The 22,324-nt window shown below is 41.3% G+C and overlaps 1 protein-coding gene across 8 annotated transcripts in view; it reads right to left on the bottom strand.

The window, feature by feature from the left end:
- Positions 1–22,324, bottom strand: part of ZMYM4 (zinc finger MYM-type containing 4) — a 1,395,070-nt gene that overhangs the window by 841,381 nt on the left and 531,365 nt on the right. For all 8 annotated transcript variants that reach the window (XM_078681133.1, XM_078681129.1, XM_078681130.1 and 5 more), the window contains exon 6: positions 14,528–14,789. In XM_078681133.1, the coding sequence (XP_078537259.1) occupies positions 14,528–14,789 (262 nt within the window). The remainder of the gene's footprint in view (positions 1–14,527; positions 14,790–22,324) is intronic.

The raw sequence follows: 22,324 nt of genomic DNA, 5'->3' as shown, positions 1-22,324 counted from the left end.
CTTCACTTTCATCGTCGACAGAGCGCGGACGATAGATGAAGTTTCCTTCGTCGAAAAGATGGGTCTAACAGCGACAGATGCTAGCGTCGATGAAGGTGAAGCTGATGACATTATCATCTTGGGTCTCGGCGACGAGAAGGTAACTGTTGACGTAGAAGTAGCGTCAACGACGCCGTCAACTGAGCTTTTTTCTGAGGGAAATCTTTCTCAGAAAGTCTTTTTGACGCCAGAGACTTTCCAGTCTTTTTCAGGGGCGTAGCAGGTAGAGGGCTTGGACTTTGAAGGCGTAGTAGCCTTTTTTGAAGAAGGCAAACCCGAATCCTTGGAGGGTTGAGCTTTTCTCGACACCTTAGCCACAGGAGAAGACAAATCTTCCTCAGCCATCCTCTTTCTGGAGGACATGGAAGAACCAGAGGCAACACTTCCCACCTCAGATAAAGGGTTATCCTGATCTTTAATCTTCTATAGCCACAGAAGTAGGCGCCCATCTCTATTTCTAAGGGTCTTCTGAGGGAAGGTCCTGCAGATCTTACAATCTCTCACCTCAAGATCCAGATAAAGGCAATAAATGCACTTATTTTGGGGATCTTCAGAAAACAGCCGGAGCGTCCCACAAGATTCACAAAGTCTACAGAGAGATTTCTTTGAAGAGGATATTCTGAAGAGAAGAAAAAAAATCCAGAATAGTGAAGTACTGAGCAGAGCTCAGGGAGACTCCCTTCACACAACGTGCAGTAGAAAATCTGAGAGCCTGAGCCTCTGATGAGAACATTCTGGTGGGTGCTGTCGCCTGATTGGCTGCAGTTTGGACTGTATATAAGGACTATGATAGTCATAGTGGTGGAAGTTTTTTCCTTGTAGCTTGGGCTACTTTACTTCCTGGTTTTATGACACCAAGGGTCCTTTTGTTATTATGGGAACAATTACTGCTTTTTTGTGTACCGTGGGACTCCCACTCCGACGACGGGGAATGATTCAGGGATGTGAATATATGAAAGACACCCCAATACTGGAGAATAGTGTTACCAACCTCGCGAGCTGTATTTTACACTGCTGGCAGTTTTCTTTACTAACCAGTTGCCCAGGAAAGTGTACACATGAATTTCTTGTCTGATCTGTGTTGCTACCACTGTAGGTGTCTTTGTGAATACTGTGGGTACTAATTGTATACCAAATGTTACTACCCTGAACTGGTACTCCTTGGATTGCAAATCTTAGGTGCAAGTTAAGTAACGGGTTGTGGAAATATGCCTCTGTGAGATCTACTGTTGCCAAGTAGCCTTTTCATTAATGGAATGACATCCTGTAGTGTTGTCATTTGGAATTTTTGCTCATTAATGGATGACAAATCTTCGGTCTAATATAGGAAGCACAACCAAGCATCAGCTGTACTACATCATCTTGAAGAATCTCCATTGCTCGGCTTGAAGTTGTTGATGGTTTGGACATTTGTTTGGTGGCTTTTGTTTTTAAGGAAGTCTATACAGTAAACGTATCTTACAATATTTACAACTCACTTGTCCATGGTGATAGACTTCCAGGCACCCATAACATCTTTTAAAACCCTGATAAATGCAGCTTCTCCAAATTTTGTGTCGTGCTGCAGGAGTTGCTTTTGTTCTTGCTCTAGTGTTGCCTCTGTCCGTGGTCGTTTAACGCCTAGGACTTTTGAATTTTCATGTAGAGCTAAACTGTCCTTGAAAGCCTTCTGTTGCCCCATGAGGCCTTCGATTTCGGGCCTCCAAAGCCTTCCTCTCGACCTTGACAATGTCGGTGTATTTTCCGTGGGCACCGGTCCCTTTACGATACCCTCTGAGGTGCCCTCTATGGTGTTAAATGAAATCGGGATTACGGTCAATGCCCATTCGCAGCCAACAGCGGGAAAACAGAATCTAACATGACTGGCACGCGCAGGGGCAATGTTAGATTGCCACAGACATGCAAGGGCCACTATGTCTACCCCCATAAACTAAACAAGAAAAGTTTACCTATGCAAGACACTTCCGTCCCCAGCCACTAGATGGCAGAATGGTTCAAATCTTGTGAATCTAGAAAAGATTTCATGCTGCGAATACCTCAACAAGCAAGAATGCCACTAAATTTGCACAAAGTAGGGATAGGGCAATGTTACTTGCCAATATCTGTAGTCCTTCAGCACTGACATAGTTAATAGATTTCATATTCAAATACGCTGTCATTACCGGGATGGAATTCTTCGAACACTTTACACAACAGCAGTATTAGAATGCACTCGTGTACATTCAGACTAAAAGAAAAATAACCACCTCATTAAAATAGGCTGAACCCCAGAATGACACTCAAAACAATCTGGAAATCTATTAAGAATACCAAAGCTGGAGAATCCTCAAGGATTAGATTCTTTATTATTCTCATGGTAGAATAAAAAATGTTTTTAAAAAAATCAGTACATCAGTGGGGAAAGATGTAAGGGCCTTGCCTCACTGAAAAATGTTGCAGCATTGCTTGTCCCACAGGTAACTCCCTTTTGGTACTGGAGAACTAGGCAGCTATGTCTGCCAAACATATGAGTGGTGTTCAAGGTTGCTACTTTGCTGAGACACTCGAGAAGTATTACTGAAAAATGCCTATAAAAGTAAACACCATTCATGTAGATTAAGCAGTACATTTCCTAGAAAAACATGCCTAAAGTGCGATACAGGCAGCCAACCATTATATAGTGCCCTGTTTGAAAGGTTCACATTGTTGTAGTCCCAAAAAGGTATAAACAACCGGTACATTGATCAGAAATGTTTAGTCTAAATAAAACTTTAGATATTTTGAGATAAGAGTGAAAAGCTCTCAGCAGGCGGTGTGGGATTTTGGTAAGCAGTACGACGACAGGCTCAGTGAAATGGAAGTTGGTTGCCACATATGGGATAAACTGAGGACTCAATTTAGAGATTCCGTGGGAACAAGCCATTATATAGTCATAAGACACTGACAATGGTAGTTCTCTCCTTATCTGGTATACAGTAAGCGATTATGGTATATAAATCACTGCTAGAACACACTGGACAAATCTGTGTATAAGACCTATGTATATCTGTGTTTTATCACTATATCGACCAACTGGGTAAATTTAGATTCCTCTATTGAGACATACACTTTCGCACCGAAGTTCGAGTCAAGACAATATGGATAAACATACTACCTATGTGTGTTACCTTTGGTGTAACACTGAGTAATAATTAGGGTTTCCTAATAAATATGAGCCATTTGAGTTCATTAACATTGCTACCATCAAAACTCTGAGTAAATATCAAATTAATCTGATATTACAGCGATAGATCTATTACTTAGGTAACATAATAGCAGACTTAGCAATTGAATATAGTCTGACAGTGAAGACGGCCATGAGGAATACATTTGTCCGATTTTAGTGTCTGATCTTTGAAAATCTTATACATAACAGACGTGTTTTCGCATTCAGCGCCTAGCAGAGTCCATCGTTTGTCTTTCTCGAAAGAAGTCTCATCATCATGACGTATTTCTTAAGCGCCGTGGGTCGTTACCCCAGCTGATCCGAGTTTACACACACATGGCCGGTCGGCATTAGTATATAAAGGAACAAACACTAGCTAACGTCCCTTTTGAAAATTTGCCGTCGGATACGCGCGACCGGCTAGCAGAGAACCCCACAATACTACAAGTTCTTAGAGAATACAGGTACTTTTATAACGAATGTCTCTACCGTCAATAGTGTGTTGTATTGTGCACGTTTAGCAGTTTCTAGTCTTGCTATTTATCGCGCCTTTCCCCCCCCCCCTTTTTTTTTTTTGTTAGACACAGAATATCATTGATCATTTGGAGTAAGGAAGTAGAAAAGTTTTTTTTCGAACCATGGCCGAAATATCATTTTGAACCAGTTGGAACAGAACCCCCAAGTCATAGTGTGTTCACGTCTACTGAAGGTAATTAGATAATTAGTCGTAATATTTGGACCATGTTTTCGATGTTTGGCCATACATTAACATATCATCATAATGGCTTACTTCATCCTCGTTTGTGTCCTTAGTATTTATAACGCATCCGAGAGAAGTAATAATGAAGGCACGATAGGTTCTCTGCAACTAATGACTGCACCAAAAGTCGAAGTCGCCAAAACAAAGAACCCCACGCAATCGCGTTACTGATAAAAACTAAGGTAACTGAACAATAGCAGCTGCTACAATGAATTTACTCTACCTCTTGGCTTCATATCAGCAATATAACAAGAATTATACATTATATCTTCGTGCCATTTTTTTGTTATTTGACAATACATAACAGTATTATATAAAAGGAAAAGGTATAAGAGTATGTCTTTAATCTATGACCTTCATGAAAAACTTATTGGTGTTTCTCTAGCAAAATTGAGTAAATTGACATCGATCGTCCAAACTAGCGAGTACAGATGCATGTTGTACTGGAAGTTGCGATTAAATAGGGTAATAAGATAATATATCATCAGCACCACTCGTTTTACTACGGATTATTTTAGGACAGAATGTGGAAAAAATTACATCTCAGCTATACTTTGCCCAGGGGTGTGGAATTTAATAAAATATCTACTTGTTCATAGGGCAGGCTGCTTAATAAATCTACTCGTCCTGTAACAAAATCCACTTGTCCCCTTTGTGCCATGTAATGCGGCAACAAATTACGCTGCAATCTCATTATATAAGAGTTCTGATATAGCCTCTCTGATTATGCCAGGGTTCATTCCATAGTAGTGTTTGAATACTAGCAATTCCCAATTCCCTCGCGGCGGGATGCCGGACTTTCACCTTGTGGATACCCTGCTATCTGACAGGGGAATACCAGGAAGGGTTCCCTAAGCAAGCGCCGGGAAACCCACTGCGGGTAGCTGTGCGCTATATAAGCTCAACTACATTTACATTTACATGCTTCTACGTTCTGCAGGTCTACATACTGGGGCTGAAGGTAGTGGTAAGCAATAGTTCTAGGGTTGGAATGCCCTTTTTAGTCTGTGCAAACCTACTGACGTGCATGTTTAAAGGGTTTTCACCAATTCTTCTCTAATCATTTCCCATACTGAGAACGGTTGGAAATTTACTACTGACAGTGGCAGACTTAAAACTTCTTCCAGGGTTGGGAAAAAAGTGGTTGGAGGAAAAGTGAGCTTGAAAACATTCAGATTTTCACATAAGCAAATCTACACCTGCTTATTTGCTCATGCTAAAATGCAGTTCACAAATATTTTCTGGGAGTGCTATTTCTTGGCCTACTTCTGTAAATTCTTGTGAATTCATGGAAACTGAACATATGCACTTAAAGCAAGATATATACCATGGATGCACTTTTAAGACTTTCTTTAATAATTGGGCCTCTAATTTGGCCTGGCGTTAACCACGACCTTTTGTTTTGTTTTTTATTCTGTCTCTCTCCGTCTATCAGCTGGGGCCCCTGTAAGTGACAGTATTTTGCTCTTTTAGAAGAAGCTAATTGGCACATAAAGTAGCTTTGTTCAGTGCCCAGAACCGCTGTGGCAATGTGTGCTGAGACCAACATTTTTTTGTTTTGCTTTTGCCAATGCTTGTTAGAATGGTGAGGACCCAGCAGCTCCCACACTGTTAAGGTTTTACAAAAATTATGCCTAACTAAGTCACGCCTTGACAAAACCAAAAGGCTGACCACCAATTTCAGACTCACTAGCTTTGCCAATGCTTGTTTGTTCTTGTTTTCCATATTCGTATTTAAACTGGTTACACTGATATTCCATTCTGAATATTTTTGGGACATACTGACATACATCAACATGTAACTAAATGATGCTGCAAAGATACGATACCTAAACTCTACAGTAGTTTAGCTAATGTTTTCTTACATGCATTTTTTGTGAACGTTTTATTTTGAAAGCAAGGAATCATCACTCTTACTTTCAAGCTTCTGCAAATATTTGCATATAATCAGAGAGCATTCTGGGTGCATTATACAGAGCCTCGTATTATTAAACTTTGAAAATGTGTGTACACTTTTATACTGGAACCACCATCAGTAGTGCCGGCTGAGCTTAAAACATTTACTTTTAGTGCTCACCCTAATAATAAAGGCTTTGCGTTAATGAACCATATATACAAGTTTGAACAGCATTAACACACATATTACATATAACACACACTTTACCTTAATTGTAGAGAATACACTTCCCTGAACCACAATGTGGTACTGTAAACTGGCAGCCAAAGGGTTTGTGCTGCAGGGGGTTGGGCCTACTTGTCCCAAGGACAAAATGCACATTAAAACTTGTTGCCCTTGACCCCAAACAATATGTCCCGGGCGTCGGGCTATAGGAATTCCACATCCCTGCTTTGCCCCATTAGGTTGAGTTCGCAAATCAAATCCTAAAAGGTTTTTTTCTCTACAGAATACAAATACAGTCCTGTGTACTTCTCAAGAGTTAACAGTGAAGGAGCTAATATAGAAGTGAGATCTTGAGACTTATTGACCACATGAGGCATTTTATAAGTAAGTGATAATGCTTAATGATAATCACCCTCTGATTAATTGGCTGTCCATCTTTCAGGATGGACAGAAAATGAATTGCTGATACTAAACTTTATACCCTTTTTCTTTTTTCTCTTTTCTTTTCTTTGGTTCTTTATTATCCTTCATCTTTTTGATTTCTGTCTTTGCTAGGGAAATGTCACTCTACCTGATCAACCAATAACTCTTTGTGTATTGAACAATATGCTGATAAACTGAGTTAGCTTGACTCTGGTTGAAAAAATCATGTAGTATAAAGAACTGTTAGTAAGATCAAAAACAGAATGTACCAGCTATGTTGCCTTTGAAATAAAATCAGGAATTAAGATGTACATGATGAATATATTAAGTACATAAGACATTAGATATAAGGAACCACAATAAGTGAGAGTCAATTTCAAGTAACTGGCTATAAAAGCCACTACATATAGAGATATGAAATATGAATTAGTCAGAAACGAGGAAAATAATTGCTGTTAGAAATGACCCAGGAGTTGATGTTATTGAAGAATAAAAAGATATCATGTAATCACCCATAGTATAGAAAAGTTAGAAGCTGTTATAGTCCAACAATGTAGAAGCTAGACTGACCCTGTCTGTCATGTACAGTAATAGATATAAAGTGATTGCCGTTTTCATATATCTGCATAAAGCAATAACTGCTTCAAAGCATGGTTACCAAATGACGGATTTATTTTTCACACTTTTTTACAGATCTTTATGCGAAATTGTTTTGTCTTGCGAGTGTTTGTGTTGTATATGTAGGACGGTCACCTGATGAAGGCTACAGGCCGAAACGCCCGTTGTGTGATTTAACAGCATATTGCCTACATCTGTAAATACATCGACCAAAATCACGTTTTGTATATGTCTTTTAGTGTGTTTTTTGTTTACATAAAATTAATGTGTCTTAAATTTTTTCATGAAATACGAAAGAAATAAAATTATGGATAAAATAATTTTCTAAAAAATATCAAAAATAAATTATATTTCAAACTCATATTGAACCTATCATGTGCTCTGTTTGATTGTCATTTGTTATATGAAAGCGATACGTTGACCATTTTAGGGCAGTAGGTATCCCATTGTTTGCTAATTATGTCCTTTACTTACCTGTTTGATTAGTCCCTACGATTAGCAAACTCAACAAAACGTACGGGTCCCCTGTTTACAAAGCAATAAACTGAGGATTCAAGCATTCAGTTACCTTGTCCACAGCATATGTATGGCTGTTTAGTAAAGAAAGCTTCCATGTCGCTGAACAGTCTGAAATACGTGATCACAAGCAACAGAGCCATTTTTTCAGTTCAGATTTTTCAGGTGCACTTTATGTATAAGCTACAAACTGGAATCCATGAGATTGGGTACAAGTAGGTTTTGGTCTAAAGCTATATACAGCTTGCCTAAGCAAGGTTATGATCCCAGGTAGAAAATTGACGAGCTGCAAAAAAACCAACTCTGGGCTTCGCTACCTTCTGTACTTCGAAATTCCTGTCAGCTGATTTGCACAGACATGTATCTGAGTAAAGCGTTTGACAAACTCAGTAAGCAGTGCACACGATAAGAGCAGCAAACAGAGGGTGAAACCATTGCCCTGAAACCAAAAGCAAAATCTCATCATGCAAGTGTGTGTCAAGATTACAGATGTAATACTAAAGTCTCAAGTAATCTGGGATAGCTAATAGAATAGAATAGAAGCCATTTATAAAGCGCCTGGTTACTCAAAAACAGAGTGTCCCAGTGCTGAAAACCGCAAAAAAGCTCAGAGGAATGAACACAGGAAGAACGGACAAGGGCAAGGGGGGAAGAGGAAATTAGATGCGGGGAAAGAGGAAGGTTTTCAATTTTCCTCGAAATCTTATTTCAGAGGGTTCCATCCGCATCTCGAGAGGGAGTTCATTCCAGCCCTTGGCAGCCAAGTATCTGAACGAGGAGCCACCCATCTTGGCTCTAGTTATCTTAGGGATTTTGAACAACATCGTACCAGAAGATCTAAGGTTCCTGGTAGGACGGTGTATAGTGAGTAAACATTGCAGATAACCTGGACCGGTGCCATGGGCTATGCGGTGGGCAAAGCATAGGGCCTTGAATTTAATTCGCTCCTTGATGGGGAGCCAATGGAGTCTGGACAAGGCCAGTCTCCCTGAGGCTCTTCGAGGAAGCTTGAGCACAAGGCGCGCAGCGGCATTCTGAGCGCACTGGAGTTGGTGGGTGCCCTTCTTGCTCAAACCCAGTAACAAGGCGTTCCCATAGTCCAGATGGGGGGTGACTAGGGCATGGACAATGGTCTTTCTTGAGTCCATGGGGAGAAGGTCTAGTACCTTCCGAAGGACCCTCAGTAGGCTGAAGCATCTTGCTGTGACTTTGTTCACATGAGGTTTATAAGACAGGTTAGAGTCCAATGTTATGCCCAAGTTCCACACCGAAGCCACAGGGCAAGGCAGACTGCCCAGTTCCGCAGGACACCACATGTGGGACCATGCGGAAGAAGATTTTCCTACCACCAACAACTCAGTTTTGTCGCCATTAAGGCAAAGACAATTGTTGTTCATCCAAGCTGCCACGGAAGAGAGGCAGTTGGAGAAATTGGTGGCATCTTCTCTGTGGTCGGGCGTAAGTTTGAACACCAATTGGGTCTCATCAGCGTAGCTGACAATGCCCACCCCATAAGTCTCTACTATGCGAGCCAGGGGTTCCATATAGATATTAAACAAGGTGGGGCTCAGACTCGAGCCCTGAGGAACCCCATGGCTTGCCTTTCTGAGAGAGGACTTAAAGGGGGGGCAATGCAACTGAAAGTTTCTGTTGGCCAGGAAGGACTCCAGCCACGCAAGGGCTGACCCCTTTACTCCCATTCCAGATAGCCGAGACAGCAGCGTTGAGTGCAGCACGGTGTCAAAGGCTGCACTTAGATCTAATAGTACCAACGCTGCTGTCTCTCCCTCATCCACTATGCGCCTAAGACTCTCGGTGGAGAAAAGTAGGGCTGACTCAGTAGAGTATCCGGCTCTGAACCCTGATTGAGTAGGATGTAAGAGCGAGTGATCTTTCAGATAACTCATGAGCTGCCTATTCACTACTTTCTCCACAATCTTGGCACAAAAAGGGAGGAGGGATATGGGGCGGAGATTCTGGAGTTAGGAGACGTGGATGTTAGCCTTTTTTTTAAGGGGGATTACTTGGACAATGTTCCAGGCATCTAGTACCTTACATTCCTTGAAGGACAGTGATACAATAAGACTGATATAGTCAATAACTGTAGACTCCATGACTCCTCTACAGCGAGTCGGTGGGCACACATCACTCGGAGAACCGGATTGTATGCTGTTAACAATGCTGAGAAGCTCTTGTTTCTCAGGAGTGATGAAACACGTGAGACCAGGGGTCCCCGTGTTGCTATTGTTGGCTTCTGACGATTCGCTAGAACTGGACTCATCTTTTGTGAAGGTGGCATGGATTTTGTCAATCTTGTTAACAAAAAAATCAGCAATGGAGTCACATAGTTCTTTCGAATACGTGTCCTGAGCTTCCAATCTAGTAGGAATAGTAAGTTCTTTATAGATCGAAAACAGTTCTTTGGTAGGATTATCCGCTGAGTCGATTCTATTTTTGAGGTGGCAGCTTTTTTCCGATCTCACTAATTTATGGAGTTCAGTCTTATATAGCATTTTATCCTCGAGGTTGTAATGTTTTCTCCAGTTGCGCTCTAGAGTTTTACATCTGGCTTTGGCTAGTTTTAATTTTTCAGAGAACCATGGAGCGGTTTTAGACTGCCTGGCGGGGGGCTTGGATGTCCAAGGGGCTATCTCATCCAGGGCATTGGACAGCCAATTTTCATAATTTTCGTAGGCTTCTTGAAGAGAGTTACTTAGCAAAGGAGGATTATTTTGGAGAGCAAGTCTGAAAGCTTCTTGGTCAAACTTCTTCCAATTTCTTCGTTTAAGGGAAGGGGGTTTAAGGATTATGTTATCTGTGAGTGTATTATCTACCAGAAACGGAATGACAAAATGGTCAGACCAAATTATTTTTACCGAAGGGAAGGCAGTGATGCCTTCCCAGTTGGCAAAGATGGGGTCCAAGAGATGGCCGTGTTGGTGTGATGGGGCAGTAGATTGTAGATTCAGTCCTAGCGACTCCAATGCCGTGGCCACCTCCTGTGCCTCTTTACACTCCCTATCCTCAAAATGGAGGTTTAAGTCACCTAAAATTATAAACTTTTTGTATCGGAGAGCTGGTTGCGTGATATAATCAAGAAGATGACTTTCGAATTGTCCAGCTACTCCAGGAAGACGATATATCAACAGGCCGTTAATGAAATTTCTCGGTCCAAGTTTGATGGTAAATAAGCCGCTTTCACTGTGCAGTATATTGGCTTTTGTTAGGGTGCATTCTAGCTCAGTTTTATGAATGAGGGCGATCCCTCCCCCCTCTTTGTTTGTGTCTGTCTAGACGCAGTAGACAGTAGCCAGGGGGGGTAGCTTCCAGCGCTTCTGGGGCAGACTCCTCATCCAACCACGTCTCAGTTAGAAATAGCACTTCGGGCTTATTGCTAGTAATTAGATCGTGTATTTCCAATTTGTGTTTTTTCATCGACCTACAGTTGAGTAATAGCATGTTAGGTTTAGTTAAGGGCAGTGCATTGCTTTTAGGTGATGAAAGAGTGTGGTTACAAAAGTCGCTTGTGATAGGAAGACTATCGGCTGGATAGTTATGATCACAGCCAATGGCCATTTTGGAACGTAGAACAAGAAGCTCCTGTTTCGTGTATTGCACGAGGTGCCTTACCGGGACATCAAGTGGAGTCAGAGGACTTAGAGGAGTCGCCCCGCGCCGCAGACGGGCGCTTGACTCTGGCTTGACTCTGGCTTGACTCTGGCTTGACTCTGGCTTGACTCTGGCTTGACTCTGGCGCGAATACGTCGCGAATACGGCGCGAATACGGCGCGCCCGCTGAACGCGTCCGCTGCGCGGAGTCATAGCCGTTTGTTTTTATACTGTTTCCTCTCGCCCCAAGGGAGGAAGCCCTACCCAAGATGGCTGCCGCACTAACTCTGCCCGAGCCCCAGGTCGAACAGCCCCAAAATCGGCCGGACCCTCTGGGGGAGGTAGCGCCAGATGTGGTGAGTACAGACTAGTCAGGAATTAAATTTAAAATGAAATGAAGTCTTCACCCAAAATCGGAAAAGACAACAGCGTCGCGATAAATCCGCGCGCTTAGTGCAGGGGGGGAAAGGACACAGAGGGCAGTGCACACAAAGAATTATATTTTAAAAGCAGGTCTAGAGAAGGAGTAAGAGTAACCGCCCGGCTCAAGCCTCAGGCGTCAATTGCAGGATTCTCTAATAAACTAGTCTCATCTGGAATAGCTAGTGGGCTAGCCTCAAACTACTCACAAGCTAGGACATCAAGTGCAATGATGTTGGTTGCCAATGAAGATTCTGCTCTTCATTAGGAGCACCAGGTGGACTAAGCAATTGGAGATAGGCTCTTTTAGTCTAAGAAGGTCAGTGTAACAGAACTCAGGAGCCCAGGTCGGCAATATGAAAGAAGTTAATTACCAGTTCTTCAGTGTTGATTGGCTGGGTTCCAATAGTAGGTCCTTTTTTTAAAAGGATATAGATAGGCTACTATTCACATGGCTTAAGGCCATTATAGCCTATGAAGCTTTTAAAGCACTGCTTGATTATTTTACTGTGGGACTCAATCTCGACAATGGAGAATGATTCAGGCATGTGAATCTATGAAAGATACCCTGATACTTGATCAATTCAAATACTTTAATCATTCCTAGTTGTCCAGCTGGGAGTCCTAGATTAGCAATTACCTACCGCCACAAATCCCCTTAGAAAGAGCTTAAACCATGCCATTTTGGTAGGAAAGGAGGAAAGTGAGTTGAGAGTGGCTCTAATTTCTATTTCACATAGGGGCTTAGATGCTTTAGATTGCTATAGAACTAGTGTGAGAGGATACAATAATTAAGCCTCTGTTCCAGAAGAGGAAAAAGCACAAGAGAATCTATGTAAAATACTAACGCTGTAGAACTGTAATTACTTCTTTTACCAGCTGAAGAGGCCAGAGTACAAGAGCAGCAGCAACCAGTCTTGATATGCACAGTTATGAGAGCATGAGCCCTCTTTGTGGAAGACCAACGGCCATGAACTTTTTCGACTGAGTGACTGAAGAACTTGGTACAGTCAACATACAATTTTAAGAATCTAGGGATGTCCGACTGGCTATTGCTACTATGTAATAATGAAAAAAACTGCTTCTCGGCCATCTACGGCTAAAACAAAAGACTATACCTTTCAGCACAGGTTGGAAAGCCGAAGGTAAACTACGTGTGCTGAGGCACATGTTTAACAGCACAGCCATATATAACCTGGAAATGTTGTTTAAAGACATGGTCTCCTCCAAGTTTATTTATAAAAAATAAAAGTTCCAAATTAATTTTTGCTTTTTGGTGCACTGTGCAAAAAGCTGGCTAAATATTGAAAGCTATGAAGCCTTGTCTTACAGGCAGTGTTTATTGGATAGGATTGGGAGGTGCTCAGATCTATTGCAATGAAAACCCAATAGGACTGCTTTTAGTTTACCTTATATTGTTTTTGGTTTACCTTTTAAGCCTAGCCAAGCACACGTATACTGGAATGTGGCTTGGTAAGGCAATCACTTCAGGTAAAAGCAACCTTTGCATTCACGCCAATAGCCCGATGTATGCAGGAGACTCTAGATTTCCGATGCCAGAAATGGCTTGATTTCAAGAATCTCATGTCTATAATTTTCTCTGCCTCCAAATATTTTTTTTAAACGTATTAGGGGAAAATGCTTTCCCACTATTTTTTCCCACTATCTCCCAATGCACAGCTTTAAAATGTTAGCATGTATGTCTGAACTGTTAACAGCTCAGAAACTCCCCTGACAGGCAGGGGAAAAACGTTTTGAATGTAATTCCCATGAGGGCACCATACAACAGGGAAGGAGGATAACCACACTTTATGGTGCACTTGAAGCCTTGCCGATAAATGCTAACTGGGCCTTGAGGATCGACTATAGATAGTAAAATTAAAAAAAACTGAAACTGGCATTCAATGCGAAGGAGTGCCATTTGCAAAAAACCCCACTCTCACAGCATAGTAGGCACAAGATAATTAGACTCGGTTTTCATTTAGAACCTCAGGAATTCAGAGAAAAGTGAATAACTTTCGAAACTAAAGGCTGTTACATTTAGACCGCTGCCCGTTTTCGAATCGAGAAACCAACCCCACTGAGGTGTCTGTGACCAATGGTTTGGGATCACAACTTTGGTCACAAACCAGTGATGCATCCCTTTTCAAAACGGTTGATGGGAGGGCGTGCTCCTTTCACACACTCCTATTTGTGATTCAGAAAGAGGCACAAAAAAGGTATTTGTACATCGTGGTTGTGAATCCTCAGATTTTGTTAATCAGAGGGCTTGCAAATTAAAAGCAGCTTTGTACATCGAACATCTAGTTACTTTGATCAGTGTGGAAGCACAGAACAATGTGGAAACTAGCTCTGCAGCTAAAGAGGACACTACAAAGGCAGAGAAATACTCATAACATAACGGAATGTTCAAAACATTCAGTCAAATAATTGTGTTTCATTGCTGCAACAAAACAATAAGTGGGAAATGAACGAAGAAAAACAAAAAAAAAACCTGCATATTTATTGGAATTAAAACTTCTGCTCCTAGATTTTCATTCTGGGTTAACCAGAAATCCAAAAAATACACATTTTGGAATGCTAAGAACTAACAAACCAGGCTGGACTACATGAACATGGTAGTATGAGTTGTAAACATCATGCCGAGTTATGAAAGTATTTACATTATTTGTAAAAATGAACTGCAGGGCGGTGGGAGTCGAGCAAAGTACGTGCAAGAAACCGGAATGAAAGCAGGATTGGGCAGTTTAAAAAGTATACGTCTTTAAATTTGTTACTCACTGCAAATGTTTAACACATTTTTCAAAAAATAAATTCAAACAAAAGGAAGGTATACTTTGAGCAGCTGGCGCATGTTTTCTTGGTCATGGAAGGTGGTCTGGCTGCTGGAACAGTGTATCCAGTGAGGCACAGTGTGGAACAGAAGAGCTGGGTAGATCCTTTCCGCTGGTAAGCAGTCTGTCCTTTTTGGAGAACTTTCTTGCAGCCAGAGCAAGAAACTCTCACCGTTGGAGGTGGAATGGCAGGGACAGCAGGAAGAGATTTGTTCATGGAAGGCGAGACAACAGGTGGCTGCAAATTACTCGAAAGCTGAGGAGCTGCAAGACAAAAGGAATGCATCAGGAACCAATACACACTCGGAAAATTAAGATTACCTTTAGTGTTACCACGAGGCCTTAGACTTTTACAGATCAATCCGAGTATTCCTGGGTACTAGCGATAATACCACAAAAGCGTCTATACTACTATTTATTAGAGTTTTGAATCCTGAACCGTGTATGCAAGGATACGCCATACTCTGAGAGTCCCCTTCCCTGTGTGTATATATATTACAACCTCACCAGTCCTCTTCGATTTAATAAGAAGCTAGTGCATGTTTGAGAGATGTCTGAGAGGTCGACATAAGCATGTTGGTAATAGGAAAGAGCGTGCAGACTAAGAAAACGAGAACCCACTAAATTAACTATCCTACTTACACAGCCTTACTATTTTCCACTAAACATGCAGTGAGAAGGCAAAGTAAAATCACATCTAGCAGCTTTACCAAATAGATTTCGAAGAACTGTCTGTTGAAAGAGCAGTGTAATCAGAATGCATTTGTGGCGTACCCCTAGCCACCCAACATGTGTATATGACAAGATATTCCTGGAAAATCCCACAGCTACAACCTTAGCCATGGTCAGGCATGCCAGACAAAGTGAAGGTTGTGCTCCAAGCACAGTGTAGCAATGAGGGAGGCACAAAGTCAACCATCCGGCAACGGAGGGGGGAAGCAGCCCCCATGCAGATATATTTTTCTACCAAGGTCACATATAAATGGTCGGACAATGCAAATCCTTTACTCTGTCCAGATAACATGGCAACAAGTGCATAACGACAAAAATGTGCTCAAAGTTCTCAACAGAATTAGTTTAAGGCAGTGGAAAGACCATGGGGGTTCAGGGATGATATTAGTTCATATTAAACTCAAAACAAAACGTTCAAAGGAAGCGTGACTCTGGAAAACCACCGTGTTCATATGGACCAGTGAAGAACTCTGGACCAGCCACAGTTTGTGCCCCTTTAAGATGCTGTGACCAAAAAGTAGGCAGTGTTCCAAACCCGAGATTTCAAGGCACAATATGCCACTGGCTCAAACATAATGCTTGTGCCAAACAGGGGTCACACAGGACAGCGGGATGCATTAGAGGGAACAGAGGCTTTAGGCGCCTCACGTCTCGACAGCACTGGAGAAGGATTCTGCAGGTTTCTTATTGTAGGCAATTATAGGTTCAGAGTAGGACTTACTGTTTACCCAATTGCACCATTACATCTACTGAGACGTTTGGAGGCTGATGCTGTTCACCAATGCTCAGAATTAAATAGCAGCAATGAAAACCTCCTGCCGATGCAAGTTAAGAAAGGTCAATATCTTCGTTACGGAGAAATGTGGCGTTCTTACTTCTTCCATGGACAAAAGGTCCCTATATAGGAGGTTGAACATGATCCCTTGTGCTGTGGTTGAAGTAGGTCAAAGTACTGAATCTAGTAAAACCAGACTGAAGCAACATTGTATTTTCCCTTAACCTCTCAAGTACCCTCGGAATGACGGCGTTTGGACAAAAAAAAAAAGAAAACCATACAGAAATGCCCTGTCTAGTAGGACCCCACACCGCACTGAATATAACGATCCTCAGGCCGCTAAAGAAACAAATCTGCTGCATTTGTATTGATTTGCAAAGGCAACAGCCAATGAATGAATTCAAGAACTTAAAGAGGAGATGAAACCCACTACAACATATGATTCCACAACTGTAGGCGCTCCTTCATTTACTGATTTAAAATGTGGCAGTGGATCAGTCTTGACTGTCACCATCCAAGATCTAAGGAAGATCCAAGGAAGATCATGGATTTACCTCTAGACTACCGAAAGAAACCTTGACTACAAAAAAATATATGTCCAACATCCCTTTAGGTAGAAGTGCACCCTTTGCCTACAACCCATGTGCTTCTAGATAGACCTTTTAATAGTACCTCACAGAGTTAGGCATGCACCAGAGAGCTGCTCCCAAGCAGGACATACAGAGGCTATAAAAGCAAACTGCACCAAATCGATGAGGGCATGAAAGGAATGGCTAGAAGAGCAAGACACTTACCTTTGGTAAGGCTATAGTCTAACCTCAGGTTCCTTACATTTAGGATTCTGGAAGACTTTTTCGCTTACTCTGCACACCAGTATGTGGTGTCACAGGGCTCCTCGTCAACCCTCCTCTACCCCATAAGTGAGGGCTGGAGCCACATATAGGTGCTAATCAAGTTCACTGATGTCTGTTTCTTTCTGGACATCGTCCGCACCCTCGGACGTGGAGCACAAAAGAACAAGTTACAAACAAAAATAAGCTACTTACCTGTAACTGCGGTTCTCCATTACTGGTACCTTTAATAGATTCACACGCTTGAATCATTCCCTGAAGTGGGAGCCCCACAGTACATTAAAAGCAGTAAGTAATTATCTCAACATTGAAGTTAATGGAGAAAAAATATTCACTTTAAAATCTCATCCTGGTCATTAGGAATGGTCCTCAGGAAGAAGCTCAAGACCTGGCTGTTCGAGCAGTAGCGGCACCCCCCCCCCCTCCCAGCACCTTGAGACCCTACGGGTGAGTAGTGCGCTCTACAAATGACCTGATTGATTGATTGATTGATTGTCCAAATTCTAGCCAATCCAGCAACAGCACCCTCTAGAAGGCTCCAAGCTCTCACATTTTCGAGCATAAGAGACGTTTAAGTGTACAAATGCAGCCAGGGGAGCCTCTATGGGGAGGAGTGTGGGTCGCATGTGAATCTATGAAAGATACCAACACTGGAGAACCACAGTTAGAGGTAAGTAACTTATTTCCTTCTCCACCATTGGATCGTGCATAAATTCACATACTTTAATTCGAATAGATAGCAGTAATACTATAGGCATGTACGCTTACATATAAGGCATGTAGAAAAACATACGTACCCCATGTATGTTGTAAAGTGAAACAAATCTATCTCTCTCTATATATATATCTCTCTATCTCTCTATCTCTCTCTCTATATATATATATATCTCTATCTCTCTATCTCTCTCTATATATATATATATATATATCTATATATCTCTCTATCTCTCTCTCTCTATATATATATATCTATATATCTCTCTATCTCTCTCTATATATATCTATATCTATATATCTCTATCTCTCTCTCTATATATATATATATCTATATATCTCTCTATCTATCTCTATATCTCTCTATCTATCTCTATCTCTATATCTCTCTCTATATATATATATATATATCTATATATCTCTATATCTCTCTATCTCTATATCTCTATATCTCTATATATATATATATATCTATATATCTCTCTATCTCTCTCTCTATATATATATATATATCTCTATATCTCTCTATCTCTATATCTCTCTATCTATCTCTATCTCTATATCTCTATATCTCTATATCTCTATATCTCTATATCTCTATATATATCTATATATCTCTCTATCTCTCTCTATATATATATATATATATATATATATATATATATCTATATATCTCTCTATCTCTATCTCTATCTCTATCTCTCTATCTCTCTATCTCTCTATCTATATCTCTCTATCTCTATCTATATCTATATACATCTATATCTATATATATATCTATATATCTAAATATATATATATATATATATATATATATATATATATATATATATATATATATATATATATGGGTAATGGCACTTACCAAGTAGGCATCTGTTCTTGGTATGTGGAGCTGTAGATTCACATGCTGTGAATAGCTCGCCATCTAGTATTGGGTACGGATGTTTACACTTTGTTTTTCTTCAAAGAAGTCTTTCCAGTCACGAGGTAGGTGACTCCTCTTTAAGGTGACAGTGCGCATGAGCATTGTTAGATTGTTAGCCGCAGAGGATGAGAATGGGGTAGTAGTGAATAATAAAGATGTCCATGTGTATGTATGTCAATTAAATAGAGAACTACAGCAGGTACACAATCATGTGAATCTACAGCTCTACATGCCAAGAACAGATGCCCTGGTAAGTAACATTATCCGTTCGAGACCTGTGAGCTGTAGATCACATGCTGTGCATAGACTACATAGCAGTATCCTCCCAAAGTGGTGGCTAACCTGTAGCTGTTGGAGTTGTATGAAATAGTGTCTTGAGTACTGCTTAACCCACACTGGCTTGTTGTCTTGCTAACACATCTACACAATAGTGTTAATTTAATGTGTGTGGTGTAGACCATGTTGCAGCTTTGCAAATGTCAACTATGGGAATGTTTTAAAAAAAAAAAGCCATAGTGGCCCCTAGCTTGCAAATAGAATGTGCCCAAGGGGATACAGTTAGAGTTCTCTTTGCTTTCGCATTGCAGGTTTGAATGCACTTAATTCACCTTGCAATACCCGATTTGGAAATAGTATTGCCCTTGTGTGGTGGCGCAAAAGCAAAAGAGTTGTTTTGTTTTACGGAAAGATTTTGTCCTTTCAATGTAGTACAAGAGTGATCTTCTAACATGTAAGGTGTGTAGAGCTTGTTCTGCCACTGCATTAGGTTGAGGGAAGAATACGGGTAATTCTACCGACTGATCTATGTGAAATGTAGATACTACCTTAGGTAAACATTTAGGATTGGTACGAAAAACCACTGTCTCTGTGCAGTTGGAAAAATGATTATTGTATGGTTAATGCCTGTAATTCACTCACTCTCCTTAATGAAGTGATAGCAATGAGGAAAGAGGTTTTCCAGGAGAGGAACTGTGGTTCGCATTTGTGAATGGGCTCAAAAGGTGGGCCAATTAATCTTGTGAGGACTATGTTAAGATTCCACACTGGAGCAGGTGGATGTTTAGGTGGTATGACGTTTAGTCCTTCCATGAAAGCTTTGATCACTGGTACTTCAAACAACAAATGCTGTCTATTTTGTAGATATGCAGCTATTGCCGCCAGGTTTAGTTTGGTGGAGGTGTATGCCAATGCTGACTGTTGCAAGCGTAACAGATAGCAGATGATGTTTTGTATGGAAGCATAAAGATAGTTAAGGTTGTTACCACAATAAACAACAAATCACTTCCATCTAGCTGCGTAGCAGGCCCTCGTAGTAGGTCTTCTAGTCTCCCTAATGATAGTCATACATTCTGGTGGAAAGCTCAAGTAACTAAACTCTAAGACTTCAGGGGCCAGATCGCCAGGTTCAGCTGTTTGGGATCAGGGTATCTGATTTCTCCATGGCTGTGTGAGGAGACTGGAGGTTAAATGCACGTTTTGATACAGACCCAGAGATGGCTCCAAGGTTGACATGCCCATGTGGGAGCTACTAGGATTAGTGTGAGATGTTTGCCTGAGCTTGTGAACCACTAATGGAATGAGTGGGAGAGGCGGAAAAGCGTAAGCAAATATCCCTGACCAGTTCATCCACAGAGCATTGCCTTTGGACAACGGGTGTGGATACCTGAAGGCGAAGCGTTGGCATTTTGCGTTTTTGTGTGTTGCGAAAAGGTCTATGTGAGGGACTCCCCAGGCTTGAAAGTATGGGTGGAGAACTTGAGGGTGAAGTTCCCACTCGTGTATCTGATAGCTTTGCCTGCTGAGGAGTTCGTCAATCTGATTGTCGACTCCTGGGAGATGTTCTGCTAGGAGATAAATGTTGGGGTATATAGCCCACTTCCAGATGTTGTGGGCTAAGTGGGACAGTTGGAGAGAGTTTGTTCCCCCTGCTTCTGTATGTAATACATAGCTGTCACGTTGTCGGTTCGGACTAGCACAGCCTTAACAGAGAGGTGATCTTGAAAGGCTTTGAGCACTAGAAAGATTGCCATGAGTTCCAAAAGTGAAGCAACCTTTGCTGTAGGCTCCTCCGCCCTTGCACTGTGTAATGGTAAAAATTGTGTCATGTAATGTGTAGGAATTGGAAAAGCATAACAGTACAGGTTTTGCGAACGATTTATGCTGGTCAATTCATCTGATCACCATTCCAATATGGCGCGAGCCCAAACAAGAAACAACATAATATCTTTCCGCCGGTCCCGTATGCCCCGGAAATTACGTAATTTTTTATGGCGGACGTACGGGATTGAGAACCGTGCTAGGTTTTCACTTAGGGTATAAAACAGACGTAGCCTCAATACATACCATTCATGGCTGATGGATGAAGAAGGAAGCGCAATGAGCGGTTGTGATACAAGAGGCAAGTAAATGGGCGCAATCTGCAATTCTAAAGGCTCGTAGTCGTAATATCATAGTTAAGGGGGGGCGGAGAAATATACATGCCACCATAATGAATGTGGGCGCAATTTAAAGAATTATATATGCTGCTAAAATGAACATGGGGAGGTTTTAAACCAGCATAAACCCTATGAAGGCTTTGACATGGACACTACCAATAGACTTACTGGTAGACTTAAGAGCCTGGCATCCAAGTATATAGGTCTATAGTAATGCCTTTACAGGGCATGGCCAGTATCGTTAGATGAGCTGGCAGATGCAAGCGTATACGCCCACAGCAATGACAAAACCCTTTAGATTGGGGCAGGGCAATGGGCAAGGCAAAGGGCAGCCTTACTAGTCGAGCACAGATAATACTGGTACATATTAGTGCAATACCGACTCGCACACATGTATAGGAACTGCAAGCCAGGTTTAACACTTTGTATATATCTATATCTCAGGAGAGGGACATCAGAGGAGGCATAACTAAAGATTGCCCCAATAAAGGAAAGAAGGGCCACTTGAATATCATATCATTTTACTTATCCCCTTTTTTAGATTGAGCCGCAGTGCGTATCAGAAATACACATTGAGAAGAAATTCCTACTCTAATACACCACAAGCCATAAGAATAACACAGATGCTGTGTGGTTAGCGATAGGGCATATCAAGCCTGATAAGGACCAACAAAAGAAGAGGTATGTGATTTTATATTATTACTCTCCATGATGCATGCTACGTTATAACGAGTTTCTCTTAGAGCCAAATTAATAAGGATAACAAGTAGACTCATGCATCTTATACTGCGTACTGTTGTTTCTAGATACGTGGGTTATCTGAGAGAGGACTTCTACAGCATCTCGTTGAGAAAATGATGGACAACATAACTGATAGTGGCGCTGCTTTCTACTAAGACTCCTAATAGATTGCAGGATACTATGATATGAGGTAACATTATGTGAATCTATTTTATAGTTGAAGCTAATCAGAGTGAGAGCCTCATTATCACTAAACAATTGACAGTATGGATGTCTTTACTGTTCACTAACTGCAGATATAAGAAGGACTCCACCCTCTGAAGAGAGGCTTCGTACAGGCATCTATACAACTTATTGCCCATTGAGCACCTTAGTATATCCAGAGAATACGACACAGATAGTTGTCACAGGTAATTGCCATTATTTCTATCAAAGATCACCACCACCAAATATTAGACATGGGGTCTCAAGAACCTATAGTAAACGCTTGGCAGAACACAAGTGTCTTTGTTCTCTTTGCTTACTTTTTTCCTAATTCTTTAACTACATCTCTAAAACTACTGTGACAAATGCCTATTCTGTATAGGTCCTTGACCACATTATGATGGTGTATGAAAGCACCT

This window comes from Lissotriton helveticus, chromosome 3_1 (assembly GCF_964261635.1).
Source record: "Lissotriton helveticus chromosome 3_1, aLisHel1.1, whole genome shotgun sequence".
NCBI lineage: Eukaryota > Metazoa > Chordata > Amphibia > Caudata > Salamandridae > Lissotriton > Lissotriton helveticus.
Note: the sequence above shows the minus strand (reverse complement) of the source record. Positions and strands in the feature narration are given on the sequence as shown.